Consider the following 18,572-nt stretch of genomic DNA (forward strand, 5'->3'; position numbering starts at 1 on the left):
TGTTTCTTTTCTAATGTAGTCAATTTGTGAACGCACTGATTCTTCGCCTTTCATTCAGTGGCTCTGAAGGTGGTTTTTTCCCCCTTTACCTTTCAACAGGGATTTGCAGAGCAAACAACTTACTGAGACGGTGAGGGAGAGTAACTGGATTTTCTTTTACTTCTCCACACACAAGGCAAAGAGAGAGATGAAAGTGTTCTCTTCACAGGCTGGCTGTTTATACTGTATTATCCACCCATAAGCCTACCTGTCCAGGAACCTATCAACTGCTTGGTACGATACTGAGCCCTCCCAAGCAGTGAACAATGAGACCAGATTGAAAAGCCAATGAAAAGTCTGTTTCTGAGCAGTACACACAGACAGTGTCATTCTGACTGGAGTGCTACTTCATCGCTTGAAATGAGGCAACATCGCATTACATCAAAGAGTTGTATTTATAGTAACTTATTTTAAGAGCTGCAAGCATTATCTTAACAACTTCCTTTCTGCAAAGCAGTATCTCTGCTCATTTCTAGTTCAGAGTCCAAAAAAAAATGTGGTCTTTACTTTACATGAAAGAGAACATTCTATATCACGTGCTGGAACCTGAAATTTACCTGCAACTCAATTTCAAACCGAACTAAGGAGTTTACAAAGAGCTACCTATATTCCCTTGGGAATGATAATCATTCTGAATCATGTCTGGTTCAACACTTCTATAAATACTGCTTGTGTTAAAAGAGAAATCAATTTATACCTTCTCATGAAGTTGACAGGTGATTCATTTAATGATACCATTTCAATCACCACAGAGATGGTTGGGATTTTCAAAATCTGCCACATTTCAAGATCAGTGTATTAGAGCAACCAAAGCACTCTTGCCAATCTAAATATCAACAAATAGCTCTAATACCAAAGGATGGAGTTTCTTGGTTAGTCTTAACAATAGCTACAACCTCATTATGACAATGTAATCTGTACGTATTATGTAATCAAATCATTTGATAGCTTAAATGATCACCCAATTTCTGATCTACATACTGCAAAATATAAGTTGCTTAATCCACTGTTGGACTTGTGGATGACCGAAGACCATTATAATTCTTTCTTCACTCAATACCCTCACAGCTGGGTTTACATTCAATGACTAGTTTAGAATCAGTAATTTCAGCAAAAATCACAAGAACTGCAGACACTGTAAATCTGAAACAAAAACAGAAATTGCTGGAAAAACTCAGCAGGTCTGATAGCATCTGTGGAGCGACATGAGAGTTCACATTTCAAGTCAAGTGACCCTTCCTCAGAATTGCAGCACTAACTTTAGTCTTCCTTCCTGAGGATACTGAGGCCATCTTCCTTACACTTTTCTCAGTGTTAATTCTCAATGTCTAGAATTATTTTATTTGCTCACCTTTGTTGTTTATATATTTGGAAATAGTCTGCAAATAGGGAAAGAATATCAGTCTTCAGTTAACTTGGACAGCATTGCAATGTTGAGCTTAGCACTCATATCGTGATCTTTTGTTCCAGTGCTCCTTTGGATAAAGCCAGTGATCCAAGCCAGCATGTTCATCTAATCAAGTATGATCTCCACACCCCTGAGGGCCTAGCAGTAGATTGGGTTCACAAGAACATATACTGGACAGATTCGGGTACCAGGTCAATCTCCGTGGCAACTGCAGATGGGACCAAAAGAAAGACCCTCGTCAGCACTGAGCTCGACAAGCCCAGAGCTATCTCAGTTGATCCAATTCGAGGGTAAATATTAACAAAATATTTTTCAGCATTGTTTAATGATGGACTATCTAGATTTTACCCATCTTTTTTCAAACTTCTGGTCCTGTTAATTAGGTTCATGTATTGGTCTGACTGGGGTAACCCTGCAAAGATCGAGAAAGCTGGCCTGAATGGAGTCGACCGTCAGACACTCGTCACAGACAACATCGAATGGCCAAATGGAATCACTTTAGGTAGATGTTTTAGCAATGTAATAAATTTTAGTGAAATTGCTGCAGGCTGGGTGAGAAGCAAAGCAGGACTGGGATGTATTTTCCTGCTTTTATATTTCAATCATTCTTTTAATTTGACGACACTAACTGTGGGTCTGATATACAACATAACAGGATATATGTACCCGCCCCCCCCCCCCCCCCCCCCCCCCCCCCCCGCCCCCCATCCTCTGCAAAGATCTATTGAGCAGTCAAAATCATACAGACCTTGACCACCGCTACTTAAGGTGACTTTGAGCTATAAAATACAGGAAACGGGTGTGTTTATGACTATAAAGAGCAAGAAAAAGTCATTTGGCTGAATAAGACAATCATTTATTTCATAGATTTGTTTTTTAACCATATCCCTCAATCATCTCTAACTGCAAAAATGATATCATTTTTATATAGGTCATTTCTACTGTCCATTTTAAGGGCTAAGAGCCAAAACATCTCCTGTCTGTAGTTTTGCTCCCATTTACTTTAATGTGGGTCTGGGTTTACAAAAGCACTGTTGAGAAAGTAATTGATCGTTTAGAGAAATCCATCATCTTAATTCTAATGTTCCAATATTTTACTTGGTTTGCTGACATTTGAACGCTTTGCAAATGTTCCTAGACTTCAATAAAGTAAACTACATTAAGTTAAATTGGAGACGATCCTTGGGACAAACTCTTTATCCAAAGACAGAGAAATGAGCTGTAAGTAAGTGGGTTGTGCAATCAGTGGCAAATCCCCAATTTTCCATTTTACACTAACACCCACAATTTAAATCTCTCCCGATGTGTTTTTGGTTTTGGATTTAGATCAGGACAGGACAGGAATAATACATGTTGTCCTTGTTGGAAGGCATTAAGGAACCTGCACTGACTGACTGGTTTGTATTTGATTTCTAGATTTATTGAACCAACGTCTGTACTGGGTTGACTCCAAACTCCAAGAGTTGTCTAGCATTGACCTGAATGGTGGGAACAGGAAACGATTACTATTCTCAGAAGAATACCTCGCGCATCCTTCTGCTCTCACAGTTTTTGAGGTAAGGCTAGAATCTGAGAGTGCTGTTGTTGGTGCCAAAGTAATTTTTTTAAAAAATCATAATTTTTAACTTCATTCAATCCTAAAGCTTGGGTGCATACTTCTTTCTGCGTTGTCATGTGAGCGGCATGGTGACTCACTGGTTAGCACTGCTGCCTCACAGGGACCCAGTTAAATCCAGGTGACTGTCTGTGTGGAGTTTGCACATTCTCCCCGTATCTGCATGGGTTTCCTCCGGTGCTCCGGTTTCCTCCCACAGTCCAAAGATGTGTCGGCTCGGTGGGTTAGCCATGGGAAACACAGGGTTACAGGGATAGGGTAGGTGGTGGGTCTGGGTGGGATGCTGTTCAGAGGGTCAGTGTAGACTTGATGGACCTTACAGTTCCATACTGTAGGGATCCTAAATCTTTATCTGTGAAACCACAGTGAATTTAAGTACACTCAATTTAAGCAGTTGTTATGCAACTGCGATATTCCAGTGTGGATAAGGCATAGAGCTCACTTGAGTCTGCACTTTGTTTTTCTGACTCTAATATCAGCTGTCCAGCTCGTGGAGTAATGGCTGACCCACTGCAGTGCATTATTTTATTCACACAGGCATTATTAGTGTGTGAGCCTAGGTAGCAGGGTCGTTGACCTGAGTACATTGGAATAAACTGGAATCCTGGTTTTCCCAGTTTCCTTCCTGATGCTGCATTCCTTTTATTCCCAATCCAAGGCATCTATCTAGCAGTCTGATTTTTGTTTTTGTATGCCATAGTCCCACAAACCTGTGTTAGAGAGTAGAATTGAGTATATTGATTCAAAATCACAAGCTCCTTGTGGTGTGATTCTGTGATCACCTTCTATGCACTGTTAACTGATGACTCTTCAAATCAAATTTAGTGACATCCTGTTTGTGACCTATTGATGGGCATCTTTTTTCCCTGTTGTTTTTGCCTGAATATGAAATACTGCCATTGGAACAGATCAGGTTATAATTTGCACTGCTATCATGGCCAATTACAGTGACTGGAACCTTGTGAGCAAAAGTTAAAATGACACAGTTGCCAGCCACAGCATTGGAAGTGCACTGCCAGATTTCAACTTCACCTTTTCCCTGCTCCTGTTATCTCCATGAAGGGCAGGCCTTCCAAATCTTTAAAAAAGAGTAACAAACAAAGCAATTAAGCACCAAACAAAGCAACTCTGCTGCTTTCAGTTTAACAAATGAAACCATGAGGAAACACAGAGTTGCAGTTTACAAGTAGAGCAATACATTTGCGGTCTTTCTTAAATCCCAATATCCAAGCATCTTTTGACTCTTGCGCCGTGTCTCACAGCCATTTGCTCTGACTGTTACAGTGTTCATTAATTTGTTTTTCTATTACAGGACAAGATTTATTGGACTGACATTGATCACGAAACTATTTACTGTGCAAACCGGCTGACTGGAAAAGATGTGATATCGCTTGCGAATAACCTGTACAATCTACATGACATCATCATTCTTCATGAGCTGAAACAGCCCAAAGGTAATTCCTGTCAGAATCTGCTTGTAGTCTAAACTTTCAATGTATACTTCATCATTGAACCTTTTTTCTGTTTAACTTTGTCGAGATTTTGAACCTGAAAGTTTTCTTTCTTTAAACAGTTACAAGCTTCTGTACAGCTGGTGTTGCACCAAATGGAGGATGTCAGTACCTGTGTTTGTCAGCTCCTCAAATCAACATCCATTCTCCAAAATACACATGTGCTTGTCCTGACAACATGAAGCTTGGGCAGGATATGAGAAAGTGTTATAAAAGTAAGTGCGTTTTGAATTTGTTAATGCATTTGGAGATTTTTGCTTTTCCAGTTTTTTTGGAGATGACATTTCTTCACATGCTAGAAAAGTGAAGACAGAGGGGTGGCCTGGTAGATATTTTTAAGATTGTGAAAGTGTTTAACAGGATAGATAAGGAGAAGTTTCCACTTCTGAACTGGGTCCAAAGTTTTGATCATCCTCAGAATTAAGACAAAAATGTTTTGGGCAAGTGGCAAAGATGCATTTAAAGGGATGTTAGATAGTTGCATGAGAGGGAGTAAAAGGATAGAAAGGTTTGTCCTCTGGGTTAGATGGAGAAAAAGGAAGAGACTCTGGTGAGGCATTAATAGTAGCCTGGATGAGTTAAGCTGAATGGTCTGTTTGTGATATACGTTGGTGGCATGGGAAATAGTGAGGAGGAAAGCTTTAGAAGACAGTACAATGAACACTGGCTGGTCAGGTGGGCTGAGCAATTGCAAATGGAATTTAAAGTGTGAGCTGATTTGCTGTGGGATGACTAACAAGGAAAGGAAGTAACAGTTGAATGGGATGAGGCACTCTATCTATGCCCCTTGTGATTTTATAAACCTCTATAAGGTCACCCCTCAGCCTCTGATGCTCCAGGGAAAACAGCCCCAGCCTATTTAACCTCTCCCTATAGCTCAAACCCACCAACCCTGGAAACATGCTTTCTGGTTGACACATTATTGGATTGATGTGATTACAGAAGAGAGAGTTGAGAAGATATTTACCAGCAGATTGCTTGGACATTGATCTGGGAAGAGAGATGCAATAGACCAGGGTTGTTGTTGCTACAGCAGAGAAGGCTGAGAGGGGGATCTGATTGTGGTACACAAAGTTATGAGGGGCACAGTTAGGGTAGATAGTAAAAAACATTTCCATTTTAGTAGAGGTGTCAATAACCAGGGGACACAGTTTTGAGGTAAGCAGCAGGAGGTTGGGTGAAAAGTGATTTCCTCAATTCTGTCTTAGAGGGTTATGGATGCCTGAATGGATGGTAAGGGTGGAAATCCTCAAGACGTTTAAAAATGATTTAGTTGAGCATTTGAAACGCTATAGCATACAAGGCCAAGTGCTGGGAAATGGGATTAGGATAGATGGATGTTTAGTGATTGCTGTGGACACAATGGGTCGAAGGACACCCTTTCCATACTGTAAACGTGACTCTATAGTCCTCAGCCCCTGCAAACTGGATCTGGAGCCAAGGGATTTGCTGCCTTCGTGAGTCACTTCAAACTTTTAAATGTTCAGATTGCTGTTTCTGGACCGTGTTTCTTTTTCTGTTTCTGTGCCTTTTCAAAGCAGCTGAAAAGCTTCCAACTGTCCCCTCAGTGACCAGTGGCAAACCAACTGCGAGGCCTGGCACAGCTTCCTTCACTACCGAGGTTCCAGTAAATATAACCGTCACACCTGGTGCAACCGCTCTGTCCAGCGTCACTACAGGAGATTCACAACGGCTCTTCCCTGGCAGCACTGACACAGACAATTCAATCCACAGGAACGGTTCCTCACTATCATGTAAGTCTTACAAGATGATGCTCCTCACCAGGTTTTCTTGCAGCGTTTACTCCACGCAATGAGGAGATTTGTTCCCAGGTGATCGCTTCCAGCCTTTACCATGGAGCTCGGAACAGGAGGATAAGAGGTGCCTAAGGCCTGCTGGCTGTGACTGACGTTCTGTTGTATTTTTGGATTAAGCTAGTCATATTTCAACATCACTTGGATTAGGGTCATCCCTAACCCTCAAGATGCTGTGGTTAGAGGGGATGGTAGCATTTCCCTTTTTCCCTGTCTTCGCTCCACTGTCACGTTCAATGACTCAATGTCAGCAAATTTATCTCCCTTTCCCAACTCCCTCCCTCCCTCAAATGATTTTTGAATTCTCCGTATATTTTTCCATTTCCCCCACCGTTCCTCAAACCGTGAGCAGTTTCCCTCCTTCAATATTCCTACCGTGTATGTGAACTAAGATTTTAAAATTCTAGGGTGAAATATACAAATAATAGAAATTCGAAATAAAAACAAAGTGCTAGAAATTCTGATCAGCTCTGGCAGTATCTGTGGAGAGAGAACCAGAGGCCCATCTCTTCTCCTTGGGATCAGAATCCTATTCCCAATCCTAATCAGACCAAAAGCAAAATACATGCAGGCATTTTAGAGAGTTCTCTGAGCAAATTTCCAGGTTAGAAACCTTCCCAGTTGAAGCATTCTAGAATAATCCGGGAATCTGAGTAGGCAGCACCTAAGTAGGTTGGTGTTGAACTCACACCCCATTTTCATGCTTTATTAGATTTAAAGGCCTTCCCCAGTTATTGAAAGGTGGTGACTAAGGGAGCCAGCGTAGCAACTGGGTTCTGGTGACAGGTTCAGCAGCTGAATACATAGGTTGGTGTGGAGTAGGGGGATTGCTGAAAGGGAGTCATTAGAGAGACCGGGATGCTGTTTCATAGGTATTCAGGAGTTAGAGCAGGTTTTAGTTCCTCTCATTTATCCTGGCTAACTATTATACTAAATCAGTTAGAATCTTCTGAAACCTCCCACGCTAATTTAGTTGGAGACTTCCTCAGAGGATTCCAAATGTCCAGTGGAGTTTTCAACTTTCAGGGCAGTTTCTGGGGAGTTGGCTGCACCGGGAATTCCACATCTGCTCCATTGGTAACTCCAAACTACATCGCTGCAAAGGTTAGCTCCCAGTGGAGGATCCAAACCCATGTTAACCTAGTAGTGACCTTTTGGCGCTCTTGATGAAAGCTAATTGACTTATAATTTCAGCACTTGCATTTGTGTTTCCAAGCCACTGTTTCCCCACTTCTCCTACTCTCGACAGAGCAGACCTTCATCTGGATATATCCAAAATAAAGCCGAGACAAAATACTCAGCAAATATTGGGGAAATGAAGCTTCAGCTGCCTGCCCGTCACCCAGTCTTAAGTTTGCTCTCTCGTGCTCCCTACGTGTACTGTTTTCTCAACAGAACGCTCTGACATTTGAGCATCAGCTAGGAATATACTAGTTAGAGACAAGAAAACACTGCAGATGCTGGAATCCAAAGTAGACTGGAAGAACACAGCAAACTAGACAGCATCAGGAGAGGGGCGAAGGCAACATTTCGGGTATTAACCCTTCTTCAGGAATATAACAGTGGGTTTTCTATCTTTTCACAGCTGATGACGGAAAGAAGTTGAGTTCGACTCATGCCATTGTGGGAATTGTTATCCCGATAGGTAGGTGACTGTACTGGTATTTCCCTCCCATCTATAATATACTTACGTAATTTTTTGTGTTAACCTAGAAAAATGTAACACCTTCAATTTTGAAACTTCTGATGTTCACATCCTTGCTCTTGGTAAAGGATTTTAAATTTTGACTTGAGAATTAAGCCCTGCAGACTGCATTTCACATCAGTTTCACACTGGCTACGCTGGGAAGAGACATTTTCATCTTCTCAGCCGGGGCGTTCTTTTTAGTTTTGCCAGAGCATGTGGGCATTGCTGACTCGTATTTATTTCCCATTCCCGATGGCAGTGGTGAAAAGCTGCCTTCTTCAACCACAGTAGACCATTTTGTATAGGCACATCACGGTGCTGTTATGGAAGGAGTTCCAGGGTTTGACCTCATGATGTTGAAGGAACAGCAATTATATTTTCTAGTCAGGATGAAAAGTGACTTGGATGGAAAGTTCCAGGTGGTGGTATTCCCATCTATCTGATGCCCTAGTCTTTCGAGATGGAAGTGGTTGTGATTTTGGAAGGTGCTGTCTATGGAGCTTTGAAGCTTTTCTGCTGTGCGTCTAGTAGATAGTACACCCTTCTGCCCCTGAGCATCAGTGGTGAAGAATGAATGTTTGTCTGTATGGTGCCAGTGATGCTGCCTGAACTGCTGTGTTTTTCCAGCATCACTAATCCAAAATCTGGTTTCCAGCATCTGCAGTCATTGTTTTTACCCCATATGGTGCCAGTGGGCTGATTTGACATGGACAGTGTCGTTCTTGTTGGATGTTTTTGGAATTGCATCCATCTAGACAAGTGGGATCACATTCCTGACTTGTGCCTTGAGATGGTGGACAACTGTGGGGAGGCAGGAGGTAAGTTACATGCTGCAGGATTCCTATCTTCTGACCTGCTGTTGGCACTACAGTATTTATATGGTTAGGTTAGTTAAGTTTCTGGTCAATGGTAACTCCCAGGATGTTAATGATAGGATATTTAGTAATGGTAATACCATTGAATATCAAGGGGCAGTTTCCTCTTGTTGGAAATGGCCAGTGCCTTGCACTTGGTGCAAATGTGACTTGCCACTTCTCAACTCAAACCTGGATGTTGTCCAGGCCTTGCTCAGTTTGAACACTGTCTGCCTCAGGAGTTGCAAATGGTTCTGAATATTGTGCAATTGTTACTGCACACCCTGCTTCTGATCTTCTGTTGCAGGTGGGGTGGAGGGGGATGTGGAGGTTAGGTTAAGGGTGGGGTGGAGGGGGGTGTGGAGGATAGGTTTAAGGGTGGGGTGGAGGGGGGTGTGGAGGATAGGTTTAAGGGTGGGGTAGAGGGGGGGTGTGGAGGATAGGTTAAGGGTGGGGTGGAGGGGGGGTGTGGAGGATAGGTTAAGGGTGGGGTGGAGGGGGGGTGTGGAGGATAGGTTTAAGGGTGGGGTGGAGGGGGGGTGTGGAGGATAGGTTTAAGGGTGGGGTGGAGGGGGGTGTGGAGGGTAGGTTAAGGGTGGGGTGGAGGGGGGGTGTGGAGGGTAGGGTAAGGGTGGGGTAGAGGGGGGTGTGGAGGGTAGGTTAAGGGTGGGGTGGAGGGGGTGTGGAGGATAGGTTAAGGGTGGGGTGGAGGGGGGTGTGTGGAGGTTAGGTTTAAGGGTGGGGTGGAGGGGGGGGTGTGGAGGTTAGGTTTAAGGGTGGGGTGGAGGGGGGTGTGGAGGATAGGTTAATAATGAAGAAGTGAAGGGTCTAGGAAACCCTGAAGGGAAATCCTGAAGATGACCTGCCAAGCTTCCAACAACCATATCCATCTTCCTTTGTGCTCAGTATGATGAGAGTTTTTCTCCTGATTCCCTTTGACTTGTTTTCCTGGGGCTCACTGATGCTACACTCTGTCAAATGTGACCTTGAAGTCAGTAAGTAAGTACTGCATGATAGAAACTTTAATGACTTCTTCCATCACTTCACTGATGATTGACAGTAGACTTGGCCAGGTTGAATTTGTCTGTGTGGGTTTCCTCCGGGTCCTCAGGTTTCCTCCCACAATCCAAAGATGTGCTGCTTAGGTGAATTGGCCATGCTAAATTGCCTGTAGTGTTCAGGGATGTGTAGATTAGGTGCATTAGTCTGGTGTAAATGTAGAGTAATAGGGTAGGGGAATGGGCCTGGGTGAGTTTCTCTTTGGAGGGTCGAAGGGCCTGTTTCCGCACTGTAGGGAATCTATGATTCGATGAGTCTCTAGGGTGAACACCATGTTGAAGTGGCACAGAATGTGGTATGGACACAGAATGTACTCTGTGGGGAACCTCAATGTCCTTTAATCAGCGTGATTAGACTGCACCACTATTGATCAATCTGGTCAGATCCTGAAGGACATCACTACCAGACTGGGTCTGCAGCAGGTGGTGAGGAACCCACAAGAGGGAAAAACATACTTGTCCTCATCCTTACCAATTTGCTTGCTGCAGATGCATCTGGACATAACAATATTGGTAGGATTGACCACTGCACAATGTCCTGATCCAATGCACTGCCGCCTGAGTAGTCTAAATGTCATGAGTGCCATCTGGGCCAAGTGCTACAGTTTAGAGATAATGGATGTCCTCACCAAAATGCTGGTTATGCCCACAGTGCCAATTTTTGTGGTATCATCCAGCACACCGTGGAGTCTGGGGGTGCCAATCCACCCTTCCAAGCTATTTTGGTGGAGGTGCAGATTTCTGAGCTGTGGCTCCGTAACGACAGCTTCTCCTCTTGGGGGAGAATATTTAAAAGGCCTCTGGATGGGTATATGAATAGGAAGGGTTTGAAGGGATATGGGCCGGATGCTAGCAGATGGGACTAGACTGGGTTGGGATATCTAGTCGGCATGGACGAGTTGGACCAAAGGGTCTGTTTCCGTGCTGTACATGTCTATGACTCTACGACTCTCTAACTCGGTTTTGAAGTGGCCATGTTCCCGATCAGGTCCCAGTAAACAAGCAGAAACTCCATACCGAATACCACTGCCCAGATTGATCAGGAGCTGCATGTCATAATTGAGGCCGTGTGCAAGGTGGAAGAAATGTCATTGGGGTGCACCACCTTGAATGAGGCTCAGTGTAATGGTATTGTTACAGTGTCTGAAGGTGGAAGGTCACTGTCTGGGTGTAAAGGCACACCATCACGTTACCCTCCATCCCATCCCGTCCTTAAGGTGACTTCGAACCTTAATAGCGACCCACCGCACCTTTTCCTCCTGGGAAATATGGGCAACCGTCTTCACTGTCTTTGTGCTATAATTTGGTGGAAGGAATCAAAGTGACTAACTGGAACCCATCACCTGGTGGTGATCCATTGGTTTATGACCAGCGGTTGACCCTTGTAGGACAGCACTCTGAGCAGACCTGTCCGGTACAAAAGTGGTGACTCTGCATCCCATTCCTGCCCATTCACCCAGCCAGATTCCACAGGCATAGTTCCCAAGTAGAGGAGCTTCAAGTGAAAAGTCTGAGCTCCTCTGGCAAAAAATCCATCCACCTCTGGATGACCAGTAGGCATCATAAAAAGCAGGATTGGAACCCATGCAAGTAGACCTCTAAAACTTTCAAGTCTTTACCACCTGGCTGCGACCTGTTCAGACATGATGGGATACCCCTTCAGAACAGAGGTTACTGAACCCAGGCCTTCTGGCCTTTAGGCAGCAATACAAGACCCTTGCCTGAATCAAACTTGATTTTATCATGAGTTATCCAAAGTTATTATTAACTGCAGTGATGCAATCTAGATTCAAAGTGTGTTTTCTTTTCCTACCCCCACCATGAGCACTGGCTGATCAACTCCACATTAAATACTTATCTCGGAAGTAATCATTTGTGCAGTTTATCGAAGGAAGGACAAGAATCACTACTGTCTATTCGTTGCTAGATGATTTTAACACATGGGTATCCCTTAATTCACTGAACAAGTTTGTTTTTATTCTTTTAAGTTATCATTAGTTTGGTGTGCCTGGGAGGTGGCTTGATCTGGAGGAACTGGAGAAAGAAAAACACAAAGAGTATGAACTTTGATAACCCAGTCTACAGAAAAACGACAGAAGAAGAGGAAGTGGAGGAGACTCACATTGGGAGAAATGGACAGATTGGCCACGTTTATCCCGCAGTAAGTGTTTCCACTCCTGTCAGGAATTGCCCTGAACAGATTTATCACAACACTAAGTCCTGCCATTATAGCACAAGTTTTCTGCAAGCCAGAGTCTAACTGAGGGCAGACTGATGTGGAAGAGCCGGTGTTGGACTGTGGTGGACAAAGTTAAAAATCACACAACACCACGTTATTGTCATTGCCCTTCAAGATTTCTTGCTCATCTAAACTTCAATAATACGAGCCAAGCCTCTCCAACCTTTCTTCAGAAGACAATCTTCCCCATTCTAGGTATTCGTCTAGTAAACCTTCTTTGAACTGCTTCCAGGAAATTTGCAACCTTCTTTATATAAGGTGACCAATATTCCAGGTGTGGTCTTCCCCGTATGCTGTCTCACTAAAGCAAAACCTCCCTGCATGTGTATTCCATTCCCAATGTGATACAATAACATTCTACTAGTTTTACTAATTACTTACTGTATCTGCTGTCCCATCTTTTTGTGATTATCCCCACCCACCCTCCTCAGGACATACCAATCCCATTACATCTCAGAGCTCTGCAGTCTCTCACAATTTGGATAATACAGTTATTTCTTTTTTATTCTTCTTTGGGCAATTTCTCATTTTGGCCCTCATTAGACCCTGTTTGTCACATCTTTACCCACTCATTTGCCCTAACCATATATTCTTGTAACCTCCTTGTATGCTTTTCCCAATGTACTTTCCTACCCAACTTTGCAAAATTACCATAAAATTTGCCAACCATTCCTTTGGTCCCTTCAACTAAGTTATTTATTTAGTTAAAAATCGCACAACACCAGGTTATAGTCCAACAGGTTTATTTGGAAGTGTTAGCTTTCAGAGCGCAGCTCCTTCATCAGCTAACTAGTGGGGTGGGTTCATAAGACAGACCAACACTGGCACCTCAACAGTATGGCTACCATCATCATATATATTCTAAACAAAAGTCCCAGAACTGACCGTATGACACATTACTCATCATATTGTCCCAAAGTGAGAAACACCCATTTACACTGACTCTCTGTTCCTGTTAGCCAGTCAATCCTCTATCCATGTAGTGAGATGCTCCAGCCAGAGCTCCGCTGCTTGCCAGCTCCCTTTCCTTTTTTCCTCTTGCTGCAGTTTTTCTTCCACTCAACTTTTAACTTCATAAAGTACCCTGCATGGCGAGGATGGAGAATGGAGTCCGAGAGCATCCCGCACGGGCTGGGTCCTGGCAGGAAGTCACGGCAGCAGAGTGACTGTGGGCCTGGCTGGGAGCAGGGCGAGTGCGGGCCCGGGCTGGGAGCAGGGCGAGTGCGGGCCCGGGCTGGGAGCAGGGCAATTGCGGGCCCGGGCTGGGAGCAGGGTGAGTGCGGGCCCGGGCTGGGAGCAGAGTGACTGTGGGCCTGGCTGGGAGCAGGGCGAGTGCGGGCCCGGGCTGGGAGCAGGGCGAGTGCGGGCCCGGGCTGGGAGCAGGGCGAGTGCGGGCCCGGGCTGGGAGCAGGGCGAGTGCGGGCCCGGGCTGGGAGCAGGGCGAGTGCGGGCCCGGGCTGGGAGCAGGGCGAGTGCGGGCCCGGGCTGGGAGCAGGGCGAGTGCGGGCCCGGGCTGGGAGCAGGAACAGAACAAGCCCAGGTTGGCCACAGGAGACTAAACCTAAAGAGAGGCCAGTGCGGGTAGGCAGCATGGCCTCGCATTCAGAAGCCCGGTGTGCACGGACTCCATGAAAAAAGACTCCAACTTGGGTACTTTAAATAAACTTTTTATTCCCATTCTGGACATTTTAAACTCTGTATTCCCATGTTATTCTTTTTTAAAAACTATTTCAATTCTGTACCTAGGAACCCTGTACCTAGGATGGCACCAAGAGATGACATTACACATTGTTCACTGCACACATTCAAGTGCACGTAGCAGTAAAAGCCATTCAGTGCAACCCTTAGACTGCAAGCTTTTAATTTCTGCAGTAACCTTAGATGTGACACCTTATCAATTGTCTTCTGGAAATCTAAGTACTGTGCATCTACTGAGTTCCTTGGGTGCACAGCATGTTACCTCAAAGAACTCCAATGGATTGGTCAACAATGATTTTCCTACTGCAAAATCATGTTGACTCTACCTGAACACCTTAAATTTATTCAAATGCACTGGTATGATTTCTTTAACAAGAGTTCATAACATTTTCCCTACGACAGATGTTAAGCTAACTGGCCTGATGTTTCCTGCTTTCTGCCTCCTCTCCTTTTTGAATAAAGGAGTTACACTTGCTATCTTCCAGTCTGATTGGATGTTCCCGAATCAAGTAATTCTTGATAAAATAAAACCAATGCACCAGTTATCATCATTTTGAGAAATTATAGGGTGAAGTCCATCAAGATCTAGGGACTTGACATCTTGCCACTTCAATTGTACAAGAACCCCACTGCTCTATTTGATCTACTTTAATGATTTGAACTTGGCTGTGGGGCAAGGTAGGATTGTTGCTGGCTGCAGTTTCAAAATTGCAGAAGACTTGGAAATATTGGTGAAAGTGAGGCAGATTACAATAGGCATCAAGGTTAGACATATGACAGATGACAGTTAATGTAGATTGATGAGAATAGTGCGAGGCAGTCCATGTCAAATGGTACAATATTAAAGGGTTTGTAACAGCAGAGAGACCTGGAGATGTTTGTGCGCAAATCTTTAAAAGTGGCAACACAGGTCCACAAAGAATTTGCTAAAGAATAAGGAATCCAGAGTTTATAAATAGTAGAGTACAGAAACTAGGAAGCGTACAGATCCTCTACAAAACACTAGTTCAACTCCAGCTGGAATACGGAGTCAAATTGTGGGCATCTCAACTTAAGAAGGGTGTGAAGCTCTTGGAGAAGGTACAGAAGCGGTTTACTGGAATAATTCCACAGATAAAGGATCACTGTTCCCATGCGTAGACTGGTGATTGTTCTCCTTCAAGCAAAGAAGGCTAAGAAGAAATTTGATAGAGATAATCAACATTATGAAAGATTTAATTAGAGCAAATAAAGAGGAACTTGTTTCCAATGACAGAAGGGTAACCATTAAGCAAAGGCTTTTAATGTGCTTGGCAGAAGTGGTGCCATGAGGACAAACCTTTTAATGCAACAAATAGTTAGGATTTGAAATGAATTGCCTAATAGGTGGTTACAGTTCCAATTATAGATCTGTTGCAAAATTAAGTAATACCTAATCAAATTTCTGTCAGAGTCTGTTTTGCTCTTTTATCCTTATACATCAAATGCAGTTGGAGTGGATTACAGGAAGCTCCATGAAGAAACTTTTAAATTATCTTCATATGCTTTTCCGCGATATTTACGCAATGTAAAAGTAAAATAAGCTGGTAGAATTTGTGCTCACTGGAACGACAACAGTCTAGGACTGTTGCTAGTCTATTCTGCACCTTTTAAAAACATAATTTTACATTTCCTTTTCAAGAAAAGTGTCTTTTCTTTTTTATTGACAGCGAGTTGCACTCAGTATGGAGGATGACGGATTACCCTGAGGCGTGCTGTGTTGCTCACATTCACTCGCCCTGTAGGCTCCTCAAGCGGATGGTGCAGCAGCTGGGATGATCAAGACTGGACATGCAATCACCTACTGGGAAAATTTGTAACATCCAAAAGATACATATTTTTATATTAGCTAAACATTTTACACTTTATATAGAAACAAAAATTAATTGGATGTTTTCTTGCTCTGATGTACCCATTCTTGGAAAACAAGGCCTTGACTGAAAGAGTTAAATTGAAATTCTTAAAGTTTGTACATAATTGTGGTGTCACCCTTGTAAGCATAGCCTCTTCAAAGCTATATTTATAGAGTTTGTAAATAAACTTACCTGAGTGCGCCACAGTTTAACGTTTTACAGAGAGCTACTGGGGTATTTAAAAATGGTATTTATTTATCGATCTGTTTCCTGGATAAACTTGGGTAATGTAGATATAAAATGCAAGAAGGAAATATTTTCACCTTGATGCATTTTGCATTTTCTGTACAGTAAAACCTTATTTGCATATATGTTTATATGAGAGAATGTATTTATAAAATTGGGAAATTTTGAGGAAAATGCTCATTTCTGCTGGCATTTGCTTTTCATGTCTAACATATGTAGAGTCTTCTCTGTTGTAAGTGGATTCTGATTCTCTCTCCTGTATTTGACCTTTACATTAATTGTTTCTTTTCAAAAGAGCAGCATTCTTATGTTAAAGTCTAAAGTTTTTCCTTTTTACAAATGGCATGTTTTTTTTAAAAAATGGAAGCTGGGGGTGAGAACCAGTTGAGGAACAATGACGTGATGCATTAAGCCCATTGAGCTGGAAACAATAAACTTGGCTTTGTGCCCCTGCATTGTGAGACAAGGAACAAATCAACTCTTTTATTCCTGCGCCTGATTGTATTCAGGCACAAGTAATGGAAACATGCCGTGTAAGAGCAGAATCTGTCTGCTAAAATGGCTGCCACCTTTAAGCTGATACGTGAGGAATGGTGGCTTGCACAAGGTGCCAGTGAAACATTCCTCAGTATCTTCAAGGAGATGGGGCACCTTGGAGTGAGGGATAATTAAAGAAAAACTGCTGAGATTCAGTGTAGTGTAAAATGTACATGTTGGATCTGCAGTAAAGATTAAACGAAAAATCTGACTTTTGTGCACCCGGAGGATTGATTTCCTGAAAATAGCCAAAGGTTTTATAATGGAACAAAAGACACTAAAAATGTTTGCTACTTTTTCATTTTTAAAACTAATTAAATATTTTTGTGCGAAATAAGCTAAAAGTTTCTCAAAGTCGATACCTGGTAAACCCTGCGTACTTGCCTATTTGTAATTTATTTAACTTTTGTCAATCATTGGGGCTGTTGATTGTGTTCATTTTGTTTTTATCGGGGTATATTGAATGGGTATCTTTGGTTTGTGTTTGTATAAAATTTGAAATTCCCTAAAACCGTTTTTTAAAAAAATTAAAGTAGTAATCTGAAATGAGACTTGTATAGCTTTTTGTGGCTATCATCAAGTTGCCATGTATTGCAATTACTTGTTTGAATAATCTGGAAGCATTTTTTAAGACAGGAAAAGACGTAATGTTTCAGGATCATAGCCCTTTATATATGAGCTTATGTCTGTCTGTCTCTCTCTCTCTTTCTACTGCTAACTTACAGCATTTTCTGCTTGGATTTCATCCCACTGCCACCATATTCCCTCCCCAACCCCTGTCAACCCAGGTGCATGGTATGGACCCCTCTCACCACTAGTTAAATTTCACTGGGAGCAGAATGCAGCACTTAGTTATGCATTAATTATCCACTTAAAGGTTTCAGTTAACTTGGAAGCAAGCTTCATGATGACTCCCTGACGGAGCAAGTGGACAGCATTGCCGCTATGTCTACCAATGCATTACTAGTGACCCATAAAATGCAGCCCAGTCTTAATGATATTCTTAACCTACACTTTGACTCTGCAACCATATTCATGTAATTACAGCAGGTTCTTTTTAGGTGAAGATCATAGGAAGGCTTGTCTCGGTGTGATTTGGCCTGATTTGTGGTTCCTGAAGACAAGATAATAAAGTAGGTAAAAACAATGACTGCAGATGCTGGAAACCAGATTCTGGATCAGTGGTGCTGGAAGAGCGCAGCAGTTCAGGCAGCATCACTTTGGATGCTGCCTGAACTGCTGTGCTCTTCCAGCACCACTGATCCAGAAGATAATAAAGTAGTCAAATAGTTATAGAAACTCAGGTTTCCCTCCACAATTGTCACAAACATATTGGAACTTGATATTTTAATGTGTACCTGGTTACACAATGTAGCTTTGTGTCTCTGAGTCAGACAGTGTGATTTTAGGCTCCCGTTTTCTGAGTATGGATGTACAGCTACTGCCGCACTGTTATCACAGCCTGACCAGTCGCATGTCTCAACCATTTGGTTGGTATTGCTTGGAGTCCACAACGCGAGGCATGTTCACAGCCGCTTGCACCAATCTAATAGATCCCTACTCACTTTCAACAGACTTTGAAACCAGCAGCAGGAATTGAGAATCTTAGTCTGAGCACCAGTTCATTTCATACTTTCCAAACGGCAGAGATTTTACCCCAGTCAGCATGACAAGTGCCTGTTGGTTGAAAGTATCGCCTGATGTACGTATTCACCTTAAAGTCTAATTGCAGATTTACAGGCCCCAATTAAGCTTCTTTTCAAAGTATACTCTATTGACTTTAATACACTTCGGAATATACTAATGTTGTTCAAAGTGCTTTACAAATGCATATGTTTTCCTTCCATTCTGGTAGTACTGAAGGATCTCCACCTGAAATGTTGGCATCCTTTCTCATTCTGATACTTGCTAGGTTTTAGCGTTTTCTGACTTATGCTTAACTTATTTGATCATTTGGCCAATTTCCTATACTGCAGCAGTGACTTCAAAAGTTAT

General features: G+C 42.9%; 1 protein-coding gene across 6 annotated transcripts in view; it reads left to right on the plus strand.

Annotated features, from left to right (window-relative positions):
* lrp8 (low density lipoprotein receptor-related protein 8, apolipoprotein e receptor) overlaps nt 1–17,083 on the plus strand; it is a 170,055-nt gene extending 152,972 nt beyond the window's left edge. For 4 of the 6 annotated variants that reach the window (XM_060830271.1, XM_060830266.1, XM_060830269.1 and 1 more), the window contains 9 exons: nt 1,510–1,737; nt 1,831–1,949; nt 2,864–3,003; nt 4,375–4,516; nt 4,636–4,788; nt 6,112–6,327; nt 7,973–8,032; nt 11,975–12,147; nt 15,612–17,083. In XM_060830271.1, the coding sequence (XP_060686254.1) occupies nt 1,510–1,737; nt 1,831–1,949; nt 2,864–3,003; nt 4,375–4,516; nt 4,636–4,788; nt 6,112–6,327; nt 7,973–8,032; nt 11,975–12,147; nt 15,612–15,650 (1,270 nt within the window). In that variant the 3' untranslated portion in view covers nt 15,651–17,083. The remainder of the gene's footprint in view (nt 1–1,509; nt 1,738–1,830; nt 1,950–2,863; nt 3,004–4,374; nt 4,517–4,635; nt 4,789–6,111; nt 6,328–7,972; nt 8,033–11,974; nt 12,148–15,611) is intronic. The other 2 variants (XM_060830267.1, XM_060830268.1) reach the window with 2 other exon arrangements.
* Nucleotides 17,084–18,572: the final 1,489 nt, after the last annotated feature.

Source organism: Hemiscyllium ocellatum, chromosome 9 (assembly GCF_020745735.1).
Source record: "Hemiscyllium ocellatum isolate sHemOce1 chromosome 9, sHemOce1.pat.X.cur, whole genome shotgun sequence".
Classification (NCBI taxonomy): Eukaryota; Metazoa; Chordata; class Chondrichthyes; order Orectolobiformes; family Hemiscylliidae; genus Hemiscyllium; species Hemiscyllium ocellatum.